Source organism: Borostomias antarcticus, assembly GCF_949987555.1.
Source record: "Borostomias antarcticus genome assembly, chromosome: 20".
NCBI lineage: Eukaryota > Metazoa > Chordata > Actinopteri > Stomiiformes > Stomiidae > Borostomias > Borostomias antarcticus.
In genome coordinates this window covers 5,304,758-5,318,185 of record NC_140253.1, presented here as the reverse complement: position 1 = coordinate 5,318,185, position 13,428 = coordinate 5,304,758, and the positions used below count along the sequence as shown (strand labels likewise).

At 44.9% G+C, this 13,428-nt stretch overlaps 1 protein-coding gene across 1 annotated transcript in view; it reads right to left on the bottom strand.

Moving 5' to 3' along the window:
- Positions 1 to 8,266: 8,266 nt before the first annotated feature.
- Positions 8,267 to 13,428, bottom strand: part of tll1 (tolloid-like 1) — a gene marked incomplete at both ends in the record, with an annotated part of 37,003 nt that continues 31,841 nt past the window's right edge. Inside the window, 3 exon segments of the mRNA XM_084454523.1 lie at positions 8,267 to 8,401; positions 8,869 to 9,119; positions 10,476 to 10,689. Coding sequence (XP_084310649.1) covers positions 8,267 to 8,401; positions 8,869 to 9,119; positions 10,476 to 10,689 — 600 coding nt within the window.

Here is a 13,428-nt window from a genome sequence, read left to right as displayed (position 1 = left end):
CGGCTCAGTGTTTGCGAGGAGGAGCTGCAGCAGGCAGAAAAAAATAACCCAGTCCGTCCGTAATAAAGCGTATATAATAACGCTTTTGGTACTGTTTGGAAATGTTGGTATTTTAATTGCAATTAATCGATTGATTGATCGTTAACATTACCAATGATCGATTCAGGGACGTGCCTACAATTTACAAACCTACTCCTGACTGACACTGTAATTGGGGGCCAAGCAGCGCAGCTGCTGCATCACTTTCCGCCATATTGGATTTCCTGCCATTTTGGATTTTTTGAAAAACATTTAAAATGTATCTCCTCCTAGCAATTTTCACCAATCTACACAAAACTGGCTGTACATATTCTCTAGACCAATGTCCACAACAGTATTACAGGGATTTTCGATTGTCGAAGGCATTCACCCGCTACTGCCAATCGAATTTGGCGTCCAAGCCGCCAAACAGGAAGTGTGGTCATATCTCAGTAACGTTTTGATGTATCAAAACCATATTTGGCACACTCATCGGGGATGGTCCCGTGACCCCTGTCACCAAGTCTATGTCACCACCTCGAACTCTCTAGCGAACACCAGCCTGTCAAAGTTGGAAGTGCGTTTATTCACCGCATGCCCGATTTTCAAAACTGCAGCAGGGATTCGAAAGCGACTATGGCATGATTCACTTGTGGTCTTTGATGCGTTGGTCGCACGTCCTTCTTGGCCCCCATATTGCTGCTTGCAGCTATATTTTACATCATATTTGTAGGTAATTTCTCTTTTATTGTGCGCTACAGGAAATAGCTACTGTAATATTTATTTTCAATTTTCTCATTGATGTGAAATAAACGTCTTACCTTTGTTCAGTTGAAAAGGTCCCTTTTCTGAATTCTATTGGCTCTAATATAGACTGATGACTTTTTGTGGACAAACAGCTGGGTACAGGGGAGTCTGGTCTCTCCTGATGGACCCTGTCAAAAACAGCAATGATTTTTCCATACTGCAAAAAACAACTAGACAGTCGGTTTGGAATTAAATTAAAATTTTCACCCAAGATGAAAAGTGTCTTACTTTTGTTCAGCTAAGTAGGCCCCTTTTGTGAATTCTATTGGTTCTAACATAGAGTTGTCACTCTTCATGGACACACAGCTGGGTACAGGGGAGTCTGGTCTGTCCAGACTGATACTGTAATGTACATCATATTTGTAGCCAATTTATCTTTTATAGTACATTACAGGGAAAAAAGCTACTGTAATAAGTTGAATCTTTATTTTCAGTTTTCTCACTGTTGTGAAATATAAGGATGTACTAGAGTGCAAATATCTTACCTCAGCTCAGTTGGAATGGTCCCATTTGTGAATTCTATTGGCTCTAGCACAGAGTGGTCACTCTTCATGGACACAAAGCTGGGTACAGGGGAGTCTGGTCTCTTCTGATGAGCCCTGTCAAAACAATAATGGGGTGTACAACATCCAAATTGCTAAAAAGAAAGGTTTGGTTTGGTGTTTTCTTTAAATTGGTTGATCTTTAAATGGCTTACCTTTTTTCAATTGAGAAGGTCCCTAGTTTGAACTCTTTTGGCTCTCCTGCGGACTGGTCACTCTTTATGGACACACAGCTGGGTACAGGGGAGTCTGGTCTCTCCTTATGAATGCTGTGATCACCATTGATGAAAACATTTCACTTTTAAGTACACTTTTTCAGAAATCTGCATTCTAAAAGTACTATAAACAACACAGAGCATCCAATAGTTGAAATCTTACCTTAAAACATTTTTGGGATCATTTTCCTCATTGGGATGCATTTTAGAGGCAGCATCTCTCTCTCCTCTCCCCACAGACAGACTCATTTTAGAGGCAGTGCTTTTCTCTTCCCTCTCCGACAGATTCATTCTGAGGGCAGAGCTCTGTTCCTCTCTCCCCAGAGATTACTGCTGGTAGCCTGTATGTTTGAGGAATTACAACCATTTTATTTTAAATAAGCGTATCATATTTTAATTAGAATATAATATAACAAGCTGACTAGCTGAAAAATAAGAGTTTGTTTACAGTTCTTCTCAGATTGTAAGTGTAAACCAAACCCTGCCGGTTTGAAACATTGACTTTCACTCCCAGTCATAATGAGTTTCATACAGCATGTATTATTCTCACTATTTATTTTAAGTATTAAATATACACTCAGCAACCTAAAAGTAGGCCACCATTCAATATTACCCAATCCCAAGATTAGACAGTGTGCTTCCCCAAAGACTACTCTGACTGAGGAGACACACACTGAACTGTGTCAAGTGAATGAATATCTGAATATTGCACCCAACACAGACAGAAACATCTTACAGTAGATGTTACTGATATGCAACAACCTTTGTACCAAGTGTCAACTCAAGACTAAGTTAACTATTACTCCCAGTCATGTTCACACTCAAGACAACGTTTATTTACAGCATAAAAAAGTACTACCCAATCCCTTTTCCAAAAAGCCCAAACAGAGTTGAATATAAGCTGAATATATGTAATGTCATAAATGATTTTGGCAACGTGTGAATCTGTCAATAATAATCCTAAAAACATATGGGGATACATGACATAATCATGACATAATGGGTGGCTGTAGCTCAGTTGGTAGAGCGGGTCGTTCAATGATCGAAGGGTCAGTGGTTCGAATCCCAGCTCCGACTGTCGAAGTGTCCTTGAGCACGACACCTAACCCCAAATTGCTCCCAATGAGCAGGTTAGCGCCTTGCATGGCAGCTACCGCCATTGGTGTGTGAATGGGTGAATGAGAGGCCATTGTAAAGTGCTTTGAGTGCCGCTAAGGTGGAAAAGCGTTATATAAGTGCAGTCCATTTACCATTACCATTTATAATAATTTTAAACATATTACATGATTTAAAAAAAAAAAAACTTACAGTTTTGATTTTCACTCCACTGTGTTCTGAGCTGCTGTACATTCCCCTCTGATGAAAAGACAGTAAGGTCACAGTACACCTCAGATTTAGCCACGCCCCTCCTGCCTTTGACCAATTAGAAACTGTATTTCACTGTGACAGACGTTTCTCCAATCTTCTTCACTTTTTCTTTCAGATGTCGACAAATGTTACCAGAGCTGTATAGCTACACCCTCTGCCACCTCCGCCAATAATTGGCTGAAGCCACTAGCCAAACAATTGAACACAAAATTAACAGTAGAATATACCTTAAATCCTGTTTATTAAAAAAATACATATTCATAGGATCCTTATTCTTTATCTTGTATATACTGTGTGTGTATGTAGCCTACCCATGCCTGTATTAGTTCTGCTTGTCTAGTTCTTAAAACACTTTCTGGGGCTCCATCAGCCTTTTGCATGAAAAGCAATGCTACTCACCTCTGAGGCACAACGCCCCCTTCAGACTTGGGCCTGTTCTCCACACATATTTCAACTGCTTCTTTACAGAAAGTATTCTACTTTTTAAAATACACTTTTTTCCAGGGACCAATAATCTCAACTTTAAAAAGGGAGGGTCGCACACTCCATAGCTCCAATGCAAGTAGGCCTACTGTATACTTTATTTCCGACAACACACAGATTCAATCAGGTGATGTGTTGCACCTGTGGACCAAACCATCAATCTCATTGCTTTTTTTTTTTTTTTTACATAATGAAAGGTCTTTACGTGCTGTTAGTATTGTATGTCTGTTTTGAGGAAAATGTTTTTCGTACAATTTGACAGATTAATTAATTCAAGATGTTTTAATCTTTGAAAATTGACAAAAACACTGAACAAAAATTAAAATACAAAAAAATGATCAGACATCTTACTCATAATCATAACAACAATCATCATTGTCGTCATCAATAATCATCACGAATAATCACAATCATCATCTATATTCATCATCATCAATAACCATCATCAAATAATCATCATATCAACATGTTACTTCAGGTGTTGTATACACCATAATGTTGTGTGGATCCTAAACTACAAATTGTTCAACATGACATTCAATATTACTAGAGTAAGTTCACAAATCCATCCATCACACGGTCCATCCCTTGTCGTGGGGTGGTGGCTTGCGTGCCTCAGTGACCTGGAGAGCTATGCCAGTGGGTGCATAAGCACCTGGCAGGGTCACTCATGCTGGACAGGTCAAAGGGTAGAGGACAGACAAATTGGACCACCTCATCCCTGAGGTTAAATGGGTTTGTCACCACTTCCTATCCTGTGTTGGCGTGACCACTTTAGTGAATTCTTCAGTGATTCGTCATTTCTCAAGAAAGGCTATTAACATCGTGGTTATAGTTAAATGGTGCTGCACCCCTTTATTGAATTTTAAAAAACACAACGCAGAACAACACAATAAGAAGACATCAAAAGCCAACACAGACATTTTTACTTTATTAGCCCCCACAGCTACAATGATGCACTTTCATGCAAGGTTTACTACCTCATGTTGTATGTTCTAGGGATCCCAACTGATGTTTAAAACAATTTGAATAGGATCTACTTTGCTTTAAATACACATACGCCCATTATTTCTCTTTCCCTCATTGGCACAGGCCCCGGATGCTCCCCCTGACTCCGTCCTCCCTACATTAGGGTCACATACCTGGTTACCCCGGTAAAATGCAGTAAATAAGGAACTGGATGTTGGATGTGCTGAAAGAGTCAAGCTGAAATATAATCTTACTTTTATAATACTGCAAATTAATCTCATGACCTCTTCTGCCATTATGCACATTTATCACTTTTTCATCAAAAGTGTGTTTTGCTGGCATGGCCTAAAACGATGAATATTCATTCATTTGGGATCAAGTTCATTGTGCATGACCTCCTTTATGAATAAATATTGCTATTTTGGGCATAAAGGGGTTCATATATGAAAATGCTCAAGGGATATCACCGTGCACCCTCCTGTATTTTGAAGAGGTACCCCCGAGCTACATCAGCAGAGAAAAAAACTTTACCAGACAAAACCATGTTCAGCACCATAGCTCCCAGACTAGCGCCATTACTGGGAACTTGGACTTGTCGATTTATGGTGCATTCGTTTATAACTGGGAGGTGGCAAATTGCGACTTGCTACTAGGAATGATTAAATAAAACACCGCATGAACTCGCACTTCCTCGTCGCAAATTCGGATATGTTTCTCAGCCCCCAGTTGCTCGAATGCACTAGATATAACTAGGTAACTGTGATATAATGGTATATAGCTCGAATGCACACAGGTCGGAGGTAGGTATTTTGCCACTTGCGACTTGCCACCTCCGACCACAAACGAATGCACCATTAACCTTCCCATACAACTTAGTAAGACAAACAAAAACCTGACCATGAACATTCCATTAGCAGAGGAGATCCCTGTTTTCATAGTTAGGATAAAGTCTTCATTAAGAACAATGCTATTGTTGCCTGTACCCCCTTTCAAACTCAAGCATCTTTATTCAAATATGATAGAGCATCGATGAATACATTACTAATCCATGCCCTTGTGACTCTGAAACTGTAAAGGCACACAGCCACAGAAACTATAATTATATTCTTATTAAAACACATTCACTTGTACCCACAAACAGCAACAACTTACAGTACAGTTGGCAGTCCTCTTCCACCAGCTCTTCATCCGTGTCAGACAATGGGAGGAATGGAGGTTATGGTGATCAGGTAAGATTCTTTCATTACTCACAAACACGCTGCCTCTCCTTCCTTGTTGAACCAGTTGGTAGACTGCAGGTTCAAAATTACCTCCTGGTGTGAAATGTTGAATCAGAGACCTCCAGTCTGTGTATCTTCAACTGAAACACATTCATTCTCAAACACGCCCCCCACACACACAGGTGCATGCACACACACGCGCGCGCGCGCAGACACACACACACACACACACACAACAATAATAATTCAAGACAGTGTTTTACCTGTGTGTAGTTTTAATGACTCAGCATGGGAGGGAAGTCATGTTGGTTTCATTAGAATACAAACATGGGGGATAGATGAGAGAACTACAAACATGGAGGAGCAGTGATAAAACAAACTACAGGGGGACCGGAGCTTGGCACATATACAACGAGTACACCCATCAAACGCATACACTTTATACACACACATACACACACCACACACACACACACACACACACACACACACACACACGTAAGCACGCATGCACGCACGCACGCACACACACGCGCACACACACACACACACACACACACACACACACACACACACACAGCATCAACAGACACCTACAATATACGTCCATAAGCATTCACACTGTTGAATACTGTTAATGCTTCCGTAGCATACCGTCTAGCTCATGCATAAAGCATCAGGCCTACAGCACCTTTAACATACCAAATATACCACACACACACACACACACACACCTTTCCTTTTTTCATGTAATACATCTTTCCAGTTCTTCAAGCTCATTGTCAAACAAGATAATTTGCTAAACGAACCCAGTCATAACAAACGTAACTTATACAGACAGACAGAGACACAGTGTGCATACATTTTGGTACTAAGGCAATATTGTAGTTCCACAGGACTAATACTGTCGATGCTGCTGAGTGCTGTTAGAATGCCATCTCTCCTAGTTTACAACTCCCACTAGTTCCTTCACTGCACATTCAGAAAGACATGGGATAAATTGCCCAAGGAAATCTGTCTTTGAATGTTTTTCTTTTTAGCACCATGGAAATTCCCCTCCATCGATCAACATTGGACTATGCTTCCCAAAGATTCCCATAGATAGTCGTGGAAAACATCTTCCCTTATTTTATAATTCCCAAATGTCTGTTTCCATGGAACTGTCGATGTACAGATAATCGAGTTCATGAACTGGGGATGAGGCGTGATAAATGAATGGTTGTTTGCAGAGAGACTTCATCTGTAACAGAACACAGCCAACAAAAACACGCTTGTTTCCTGTGATGCGTTTTCCTGTTCACAAGTTCAAACGAGAGTACATTTCTGAGGTGGCCTGAACACAGACAGCATGGACACACTCACGCAACATAGAATATGCAAGGCTTCACATTACATAGCAGATATTTGAGGGATTTAAAAAAAAAAAAAAAAAAATTTAGCTAATTCTTCCATTGTCATTGATGGGCGTGTGCATAAGCTCAAAGCAGGGTTGGGGTAGGAGTAAGCCTTTCTTTAACCACACACACATACATCACTGTTTAGAATAAGACATCAAATAAAATCTTCAATGTTGTCACTGTAGCTGTTGAGTCCACACATTCCTCAAAGGCAATCAAAATGGCCGCCACATTATTCCTGACTCTCCCATGCTGCCATTTTGGCTCCAGTAACTGAATTATGCAGACCTCATTGGTCACAGGTCCAGACCTCCCCAATGCCACCGTTTCGGCTCAAGTCAGTGTGGGGCAATTGATAACACCAGCACTTTGGCTCAAGTCACTGTAGGCCCCATTCCCAATAAAATTGCCATTTTGGCTGAAGTCACTGTAGGCTCAAGCCTCCACGATGTCGCCATTTTGGATCCAGATATAATCGATACAGAGTTCCTTCACTGCGCCTTAGCTCAACGCACAGTGGGTGACAGGTGAAGTGGGATGAGTCACAGTCAGATAACCAGGAAGCAATGGACGATGCCAAGATGTCATGCTTCACAATCATAAACTGCTGGCCAAGATGCTGTGGTGCGAATAAGTGGTCCGAGTGCGTGTGTGTGTGTGTGTGTGTGTGTGTGTGTGTGTGTGTGTATGCGTGTGACCCAGTCATCCCACCTTACAATGTCCCCTGCCTCCGCACTAACAGGGCTCTGTGTCTGACAACACAAGTGTTTGACGCTCCGCTCTCGAGCCTCTGAGAGAACTCTTGTCATGACACACAGTTATCCAGTTTTCCTTGGCAGCAGTTTGCCAAGACACTAAGAGTTCCGCCATTTTGACTCCAGGGACACTTTTAAGACAAATGTCTGGTCATGTTTTGTTTTTTTCCTCAGCTTTGGTTTAAGAGGCTGTCATTGTAATTCACAGTCACTTAGCCTCATTTACCTGTCCAAAGTTCCAGAACATCACGCCTCTCAACAGAGTAGAGGCGACGGTTCATTCTCTAACACACAATCTTCGCCCCGACTCTTCTCGTCAACAACAGACGTGAACAGTCTGACACGTTTGTAGGAGCGCACGTGCGCCAGAGAGGTGATAGGCTGGACTCTCTTTCTCTCACTCTCTCTCTCTCTCTCTCTGGTCGCCATGGCGAGGGTCAGGCGAGGTCACCGTGGGGGTCGTGGGGAGGTCAGCGTTGCGGGGGTCAAGGGTCATTTCCTGGTGTGGAGGGTCTCTTGGAACTTGGTGCTGGTGTAGCGGATGTGGAAGCCCTTCTTGCTGATGGTGTCGTCGCTATGGAAACGGATCAGAACCGCGTCGCCCGCCGAGTAGATCTCTTCCCTGGGCTGCAGGACGGAGGGAGGGATGAAGGGATGGAGGGATGGACAGAAATAAAAAGATACTAAACAAAAAGTAACATACTCCAGGTCTCTAACAAAGGACAGATACCAACACATATTTAACACCCTATCAGACACCATATTGGCACAGACACTTGCACCAGCATGCATGGATTCCTAGCAGAACTGAACCAATCCCAACCTGCTGTAACGGATGTGACTGCAGCGTGATGCCGCCGTTCCGCTCACGCCCTTCGTAGAGAGGTGAGCGACGGGAAGTTGGGGATTTATTTCGGTGCCACCTAAAGTGCGTTTGCATGGGTTTGAGCGAATTCCTCGCCTCGAAGAAGGCGGAGCCCTTCACGGGGGTATCAGCGGGAGTTTATCAATGTGACGAACGGGCCAAGCGGCGTTTGACCATCCCAATGTGTCCGAATTCCCCGAACAGTTTCGCGGTTTAAGCGGGAACTCACCCCGGAGCCGCAGAAACGTCCCAGCCGGTGCGAGGTGGAGTCGTAGCCGTCGTACAGCTCGATGTAGTCGTAGCCGCAGTCAGCCTCCTCCTCCACCTCGAAGGTGGTGAAGGTCAGCTCGATGCCGTAGCCCTGCTCGGCCGTCAGCAGCCACTCGCAGTCGGTGTGGCCCGGGTAGTTGTTGTCCCCGAACTGGGAGTGGGAGTACAGGTTCTTCTGACGGATCTCCGCCTTCAACCTGCCTCCGCACTCTACGCAGAGGGACGGGGAAGGAGAGGGGGAGGCGGAGGAGGAGGGAGGAGAGGGGGAGGAGGAGGAGGAGGAGGGAGGAGGAGGAGGAGGAGGAGGGAGGAGAGGGGGAGGCGGAGGAGGAGGGAGGAGAGGGGGAGGAGGAGGAGGAGGAGGAGGAGGGAGGAGAGGGGGAGGTGGAGGAGGAGGGAGGAGAGGGGGAGGAGGAGGAGGAGGAGGAGGGAGGAGAGGGGGAGGCGGAGGAGGAGGGAGGAGAGGGGGAGGAGGAGGAGGAGGAGGGAGGGGGAAGAGGAGGGAGGAGAGGGGGAGGAGGAGGGAGGAGAGGGGGAGGAGGAGGAGGGAGGGGGAAGAGGGGGGAGGAGGAGGAGGGAGGGGGAAGAGGAGGGAGGAGAGGGGGAGGAGGAGGAGGGAGGGGGAAGAGGAGGGAGGAGAGGGGGAGGAGGAGAGGGGGAGGAGGAGGGAGGAGAGGGGGAGGAGGAGGGAGGAGAGGGGGAGGTACAGCAAGAGAAGCAGAGAAAGGACAGAAGGGGAGAGATCATTACATTACAGTCATTTAGCCAACGCTTTTATCTGAGGCGACGTACAATAATTGCATTTAATGCAGGAAAAGCCAATGTACTACTACTTGCCAGAACTCCCAAGTGCATCTCCTTTCTAAAACAAGTGATTAAGAGCATAATCTAGTGCTGAAGGCAAAGAGCAAGAATAGCAAACTAAAAATAGATGAAGGAAGATAAGAGAAAGGAGATATAGAAGTCCAATGTATTGTTATTATTAAGTTAGCAGTATAAATAGATTCAATATTAGAAATTATTTTTCTAAAACAAGTGACAAAGCATAATCCAGCGCTAAAGGCAAAGTGCAAGAAAAGCAATCTAAAAATACAGATGTGGGAAGAGGGGGTGGAGATGAAGGAAGATATGAGAAAGGAGATATAGAAGTCCAATGTATTAAGTTAGCAGTTTGCACTAGCATTACACAAGGAAGATCAGTTTGTTGCCCTGGTTATTGGCCAGATCTGTTTCTGTACTGTACACTGTCCTGTCTTTGCATTCTCCTGTCTCGTCCCTGCACCCTGTCCAATGTTGTCTCCATGTTGTGCACAACGTCCAAAAGCAATTTCTTGTATGTTGAAAAACTATCTGATGTCAATAAACGGATTCTGATTCTAATTCTGATTCTGAAATTGTAATCAGGCATGTACTGTTTTTTTTACCACTAGAGGGAGGCAATGCACTGTTTTTCATTTCACCTAATTTGAGCCAATGCAGTTTGAAATTGAGGCTACTTCAAAAGTTGTTTCCCTGCACACACACACACACACACAAACAAACACAAACAAACACACACATACACACCAGTGGAGTGTGTGGCCTGGAACCCCTTCCTCTGGACAGAGGCATCTGAGATGAAGCGCAGGTACATCCTGTTGCCCGTGGAGACCAGCGGCTCGGGGGTCTTGCTGCCGCACAGACGACCCAGGATGGCGGCCGTGTCGGAGTCGCCGTCGAAGGCCTCCAGGTGGTCGTACGCACACTCCTGGTGTTGCTCGATCTCAAACTCACTAAAGGCCTGGAGAGAAGGGAGAGAGAGAGAGAGAGAGAGAGAGAGAGAGAGAGAGAGCGAGAGCGAGAGCGAGAGCGAGAGAGAGAGAGAGGATGCAGAGACAAGGAGACGGGCAGAAAGAGAGGTAATTGAGCAGTAGAAAAAGACGGGATCATAAGGGAGGGAGAGAGATAGAGAAACGAGAGGGGGAGAAAGAAAGAGAGAGGGCAGAAAGAGAGGAAGGAAAGAGCAAGAGGGGGGGGGAGTCCCTTGTTAGTTCCCTCATTAGTGTGTCTTCAAACAGATGGTTCCTCTTCAAACAGAATGGTTCCTCTTGTCCTTCTCTGGCCTCACTCCTAATCACCAGTCAACAAGGAGGAAAACACCAGGCAGACAGACAGACAGACACACAGACAGACAGACAGGCAGGCAGGCAGGCAGGCAGGCAGGCAGATAGACAGACAGACAGACAGACAGACAGACAGACAGACAGGCAGACCGACAGACAGGCAGACCGACAGACAGACAGACAGACAGACAGACAGACAGACAGACAGACAGACAGACAGATAGAGGTAGCAAGCCAGAGCTGGATACTTTGATGCCTCTTCTTTGATTCATGGTCATTTAGGGGGCCTCATTTAGAGTTGTGTTTGCTCAAGAGAGAGACACAGACAACACTAGGAACTGTGTTTTAGCGACTGACCGACTGACTGGCTGGCGGGAGATGAAAGCGCATTTTTTAACGACGGAGAGTTTCGTCGTGGCATAAAACCAGCTTCTCTAATGGGCTGCAGCAATAAACGGCTCATTAAGAAGACACATGGGAAACGCTTCGTTTGAACCATGGTACATCTGACGGTAAGGTGAGTCACACAGGTTACAAGGAGTTGTATATGTGTGTGTACGGCAGCAAAAACGATGTCGATGTTTTCCTCAAGCTGCCCCGGTTAGCTCAGTCGGGAGATTATGAGACTCTCGATACTCGTTAATCTCAGGATTGTGGGTTCGAGCCCCACTTGGGGCGCAGCTAAGCATTTCATTGCGTGTCACATACTGTATGACAAATACGCAAAAGTTATTTGTTTATTTCTGGATGCAGGGAAATAGGACGTGTGTGTTTGTACGCCGCTGGTAAAATTGTGTGAAGATATACAGGCACTATCAGGGTGACTGTGTTAAGTCTGAACGTCAGAGTTGGCGGCCTCACAACAACAGTGACGTCGTCTATCGAACAGTTTCACCACGTGTGCCATAGTCGGAGGGCCAAGAAAGACTGTATGGTATCTGTGTACATGAACCGACCGGGGCACGCACGCACTGTCGTACACACACAAGCACACACTCTCACGCAGTCACACACACACACACACACACATGGTACTACTCTCCTTCTGTCTAGGGAGTCTTCTTCCTTGTGAGAAAAATTCTACCGCATCCAGAGGTCAGAAACCATTGATCTTTCCCTACCGAGCGGAAAGAGGAGAGAGAGAGAGAGAGAGAGAGGGGGAGAGAGAGGTAGGCTGACTGTCCTCCGAGGTCAGCTTGTGTGGTTATTAAACGAGGAAGTGTTTGATTCTGGGGTCCTGATGGCTTCCAGGTGTTTCTGGACGGGCGTCCGCCTCCCTGCCTGACATCACCATCACTGGAGGGAAATTTCATCCGGCGACCCAAAACTGGTACTGTGTGTGTACCGTCTGGTGTTTCTGACTAGAGTGAACCTCAGGAGTGAAGTAAAACAGGACCTTCAGATCTCAGGTATTAAATCCACTCCTCTCTGATGTCATCACCCCTGGTCGGGAGAGCGGCATCCCTAATCACTATAGCAGACTCTCTCTCTCTTTCTCTCTCTCTCTCTCTCTCGCTCTCTCTCTCTCTCTCTCTCGCGCTCTCTCTCTCTCCCTCCCTCCTTCTCTTTCTGTCTCTCTCTCCCTTTCTCTCTCTCCCCCTCTCTCTCTCTCTCCCCCTCTCTCTCTCTCCCCCTCTCTCTCTCTCTCTCCCTCTCTCTCTCTCACTCTCTCTCTCTCCCTCCCTCTCTCTCTCAGTGGAGTCATTTCAGCAACAGGCAAGGTACGGCAAGGAACTGATGGGAATGGGGGCGAAGGGGGTCTATTCCCCTCTTGGTGGGGAATTTTTGTCAAATCAGTTGTGCAATAATCAATTTTGGTGAGTTGTTTCTATACATTTCACTTACATCTAGGTGACATGACATCTAGGTAACATGAGCAAAGGACACAACGACCGTAAGCTATGTAACAGAATAGTATCATAACCACTCTACTGCTTTAGTTGCAACTAAACTTAGTTTATCAGAGCCAGTTATCATTGGGTAAGGACTTGATGATGAACTTCTTTTTCTATATTCAATATTCCTTAGGTAAGGTATGGTTTTAAGGTGTGTGTTCAACAGAATATAGTATCATAAACACTTTCACAAAAAGTATAGGTTATTGAATGCTGAGCTGCACTGTTACAGCTTAATCACTAAGCCATTAAAGACCTCACCCCTGTGTCCCTGTATGTCTCTGCTGCCATTCCTGCCATCTGTATGTCCATTTTCTATTTGAGTTGGTCACCTCGTAAAAGTGAGACGATTGACAATATCAAAACACGATTGCTTATTCACACAAGTATTCACATAGTGGAGCTTGTTAGCTTCACAATCACGGGTGACGATAAGTCTGTTTTTTCACTAAAATAACATAAAGAACGTGTTCACGGTGACACAACATGACATGGACGTGTTCATGAATATGTCACAATTGA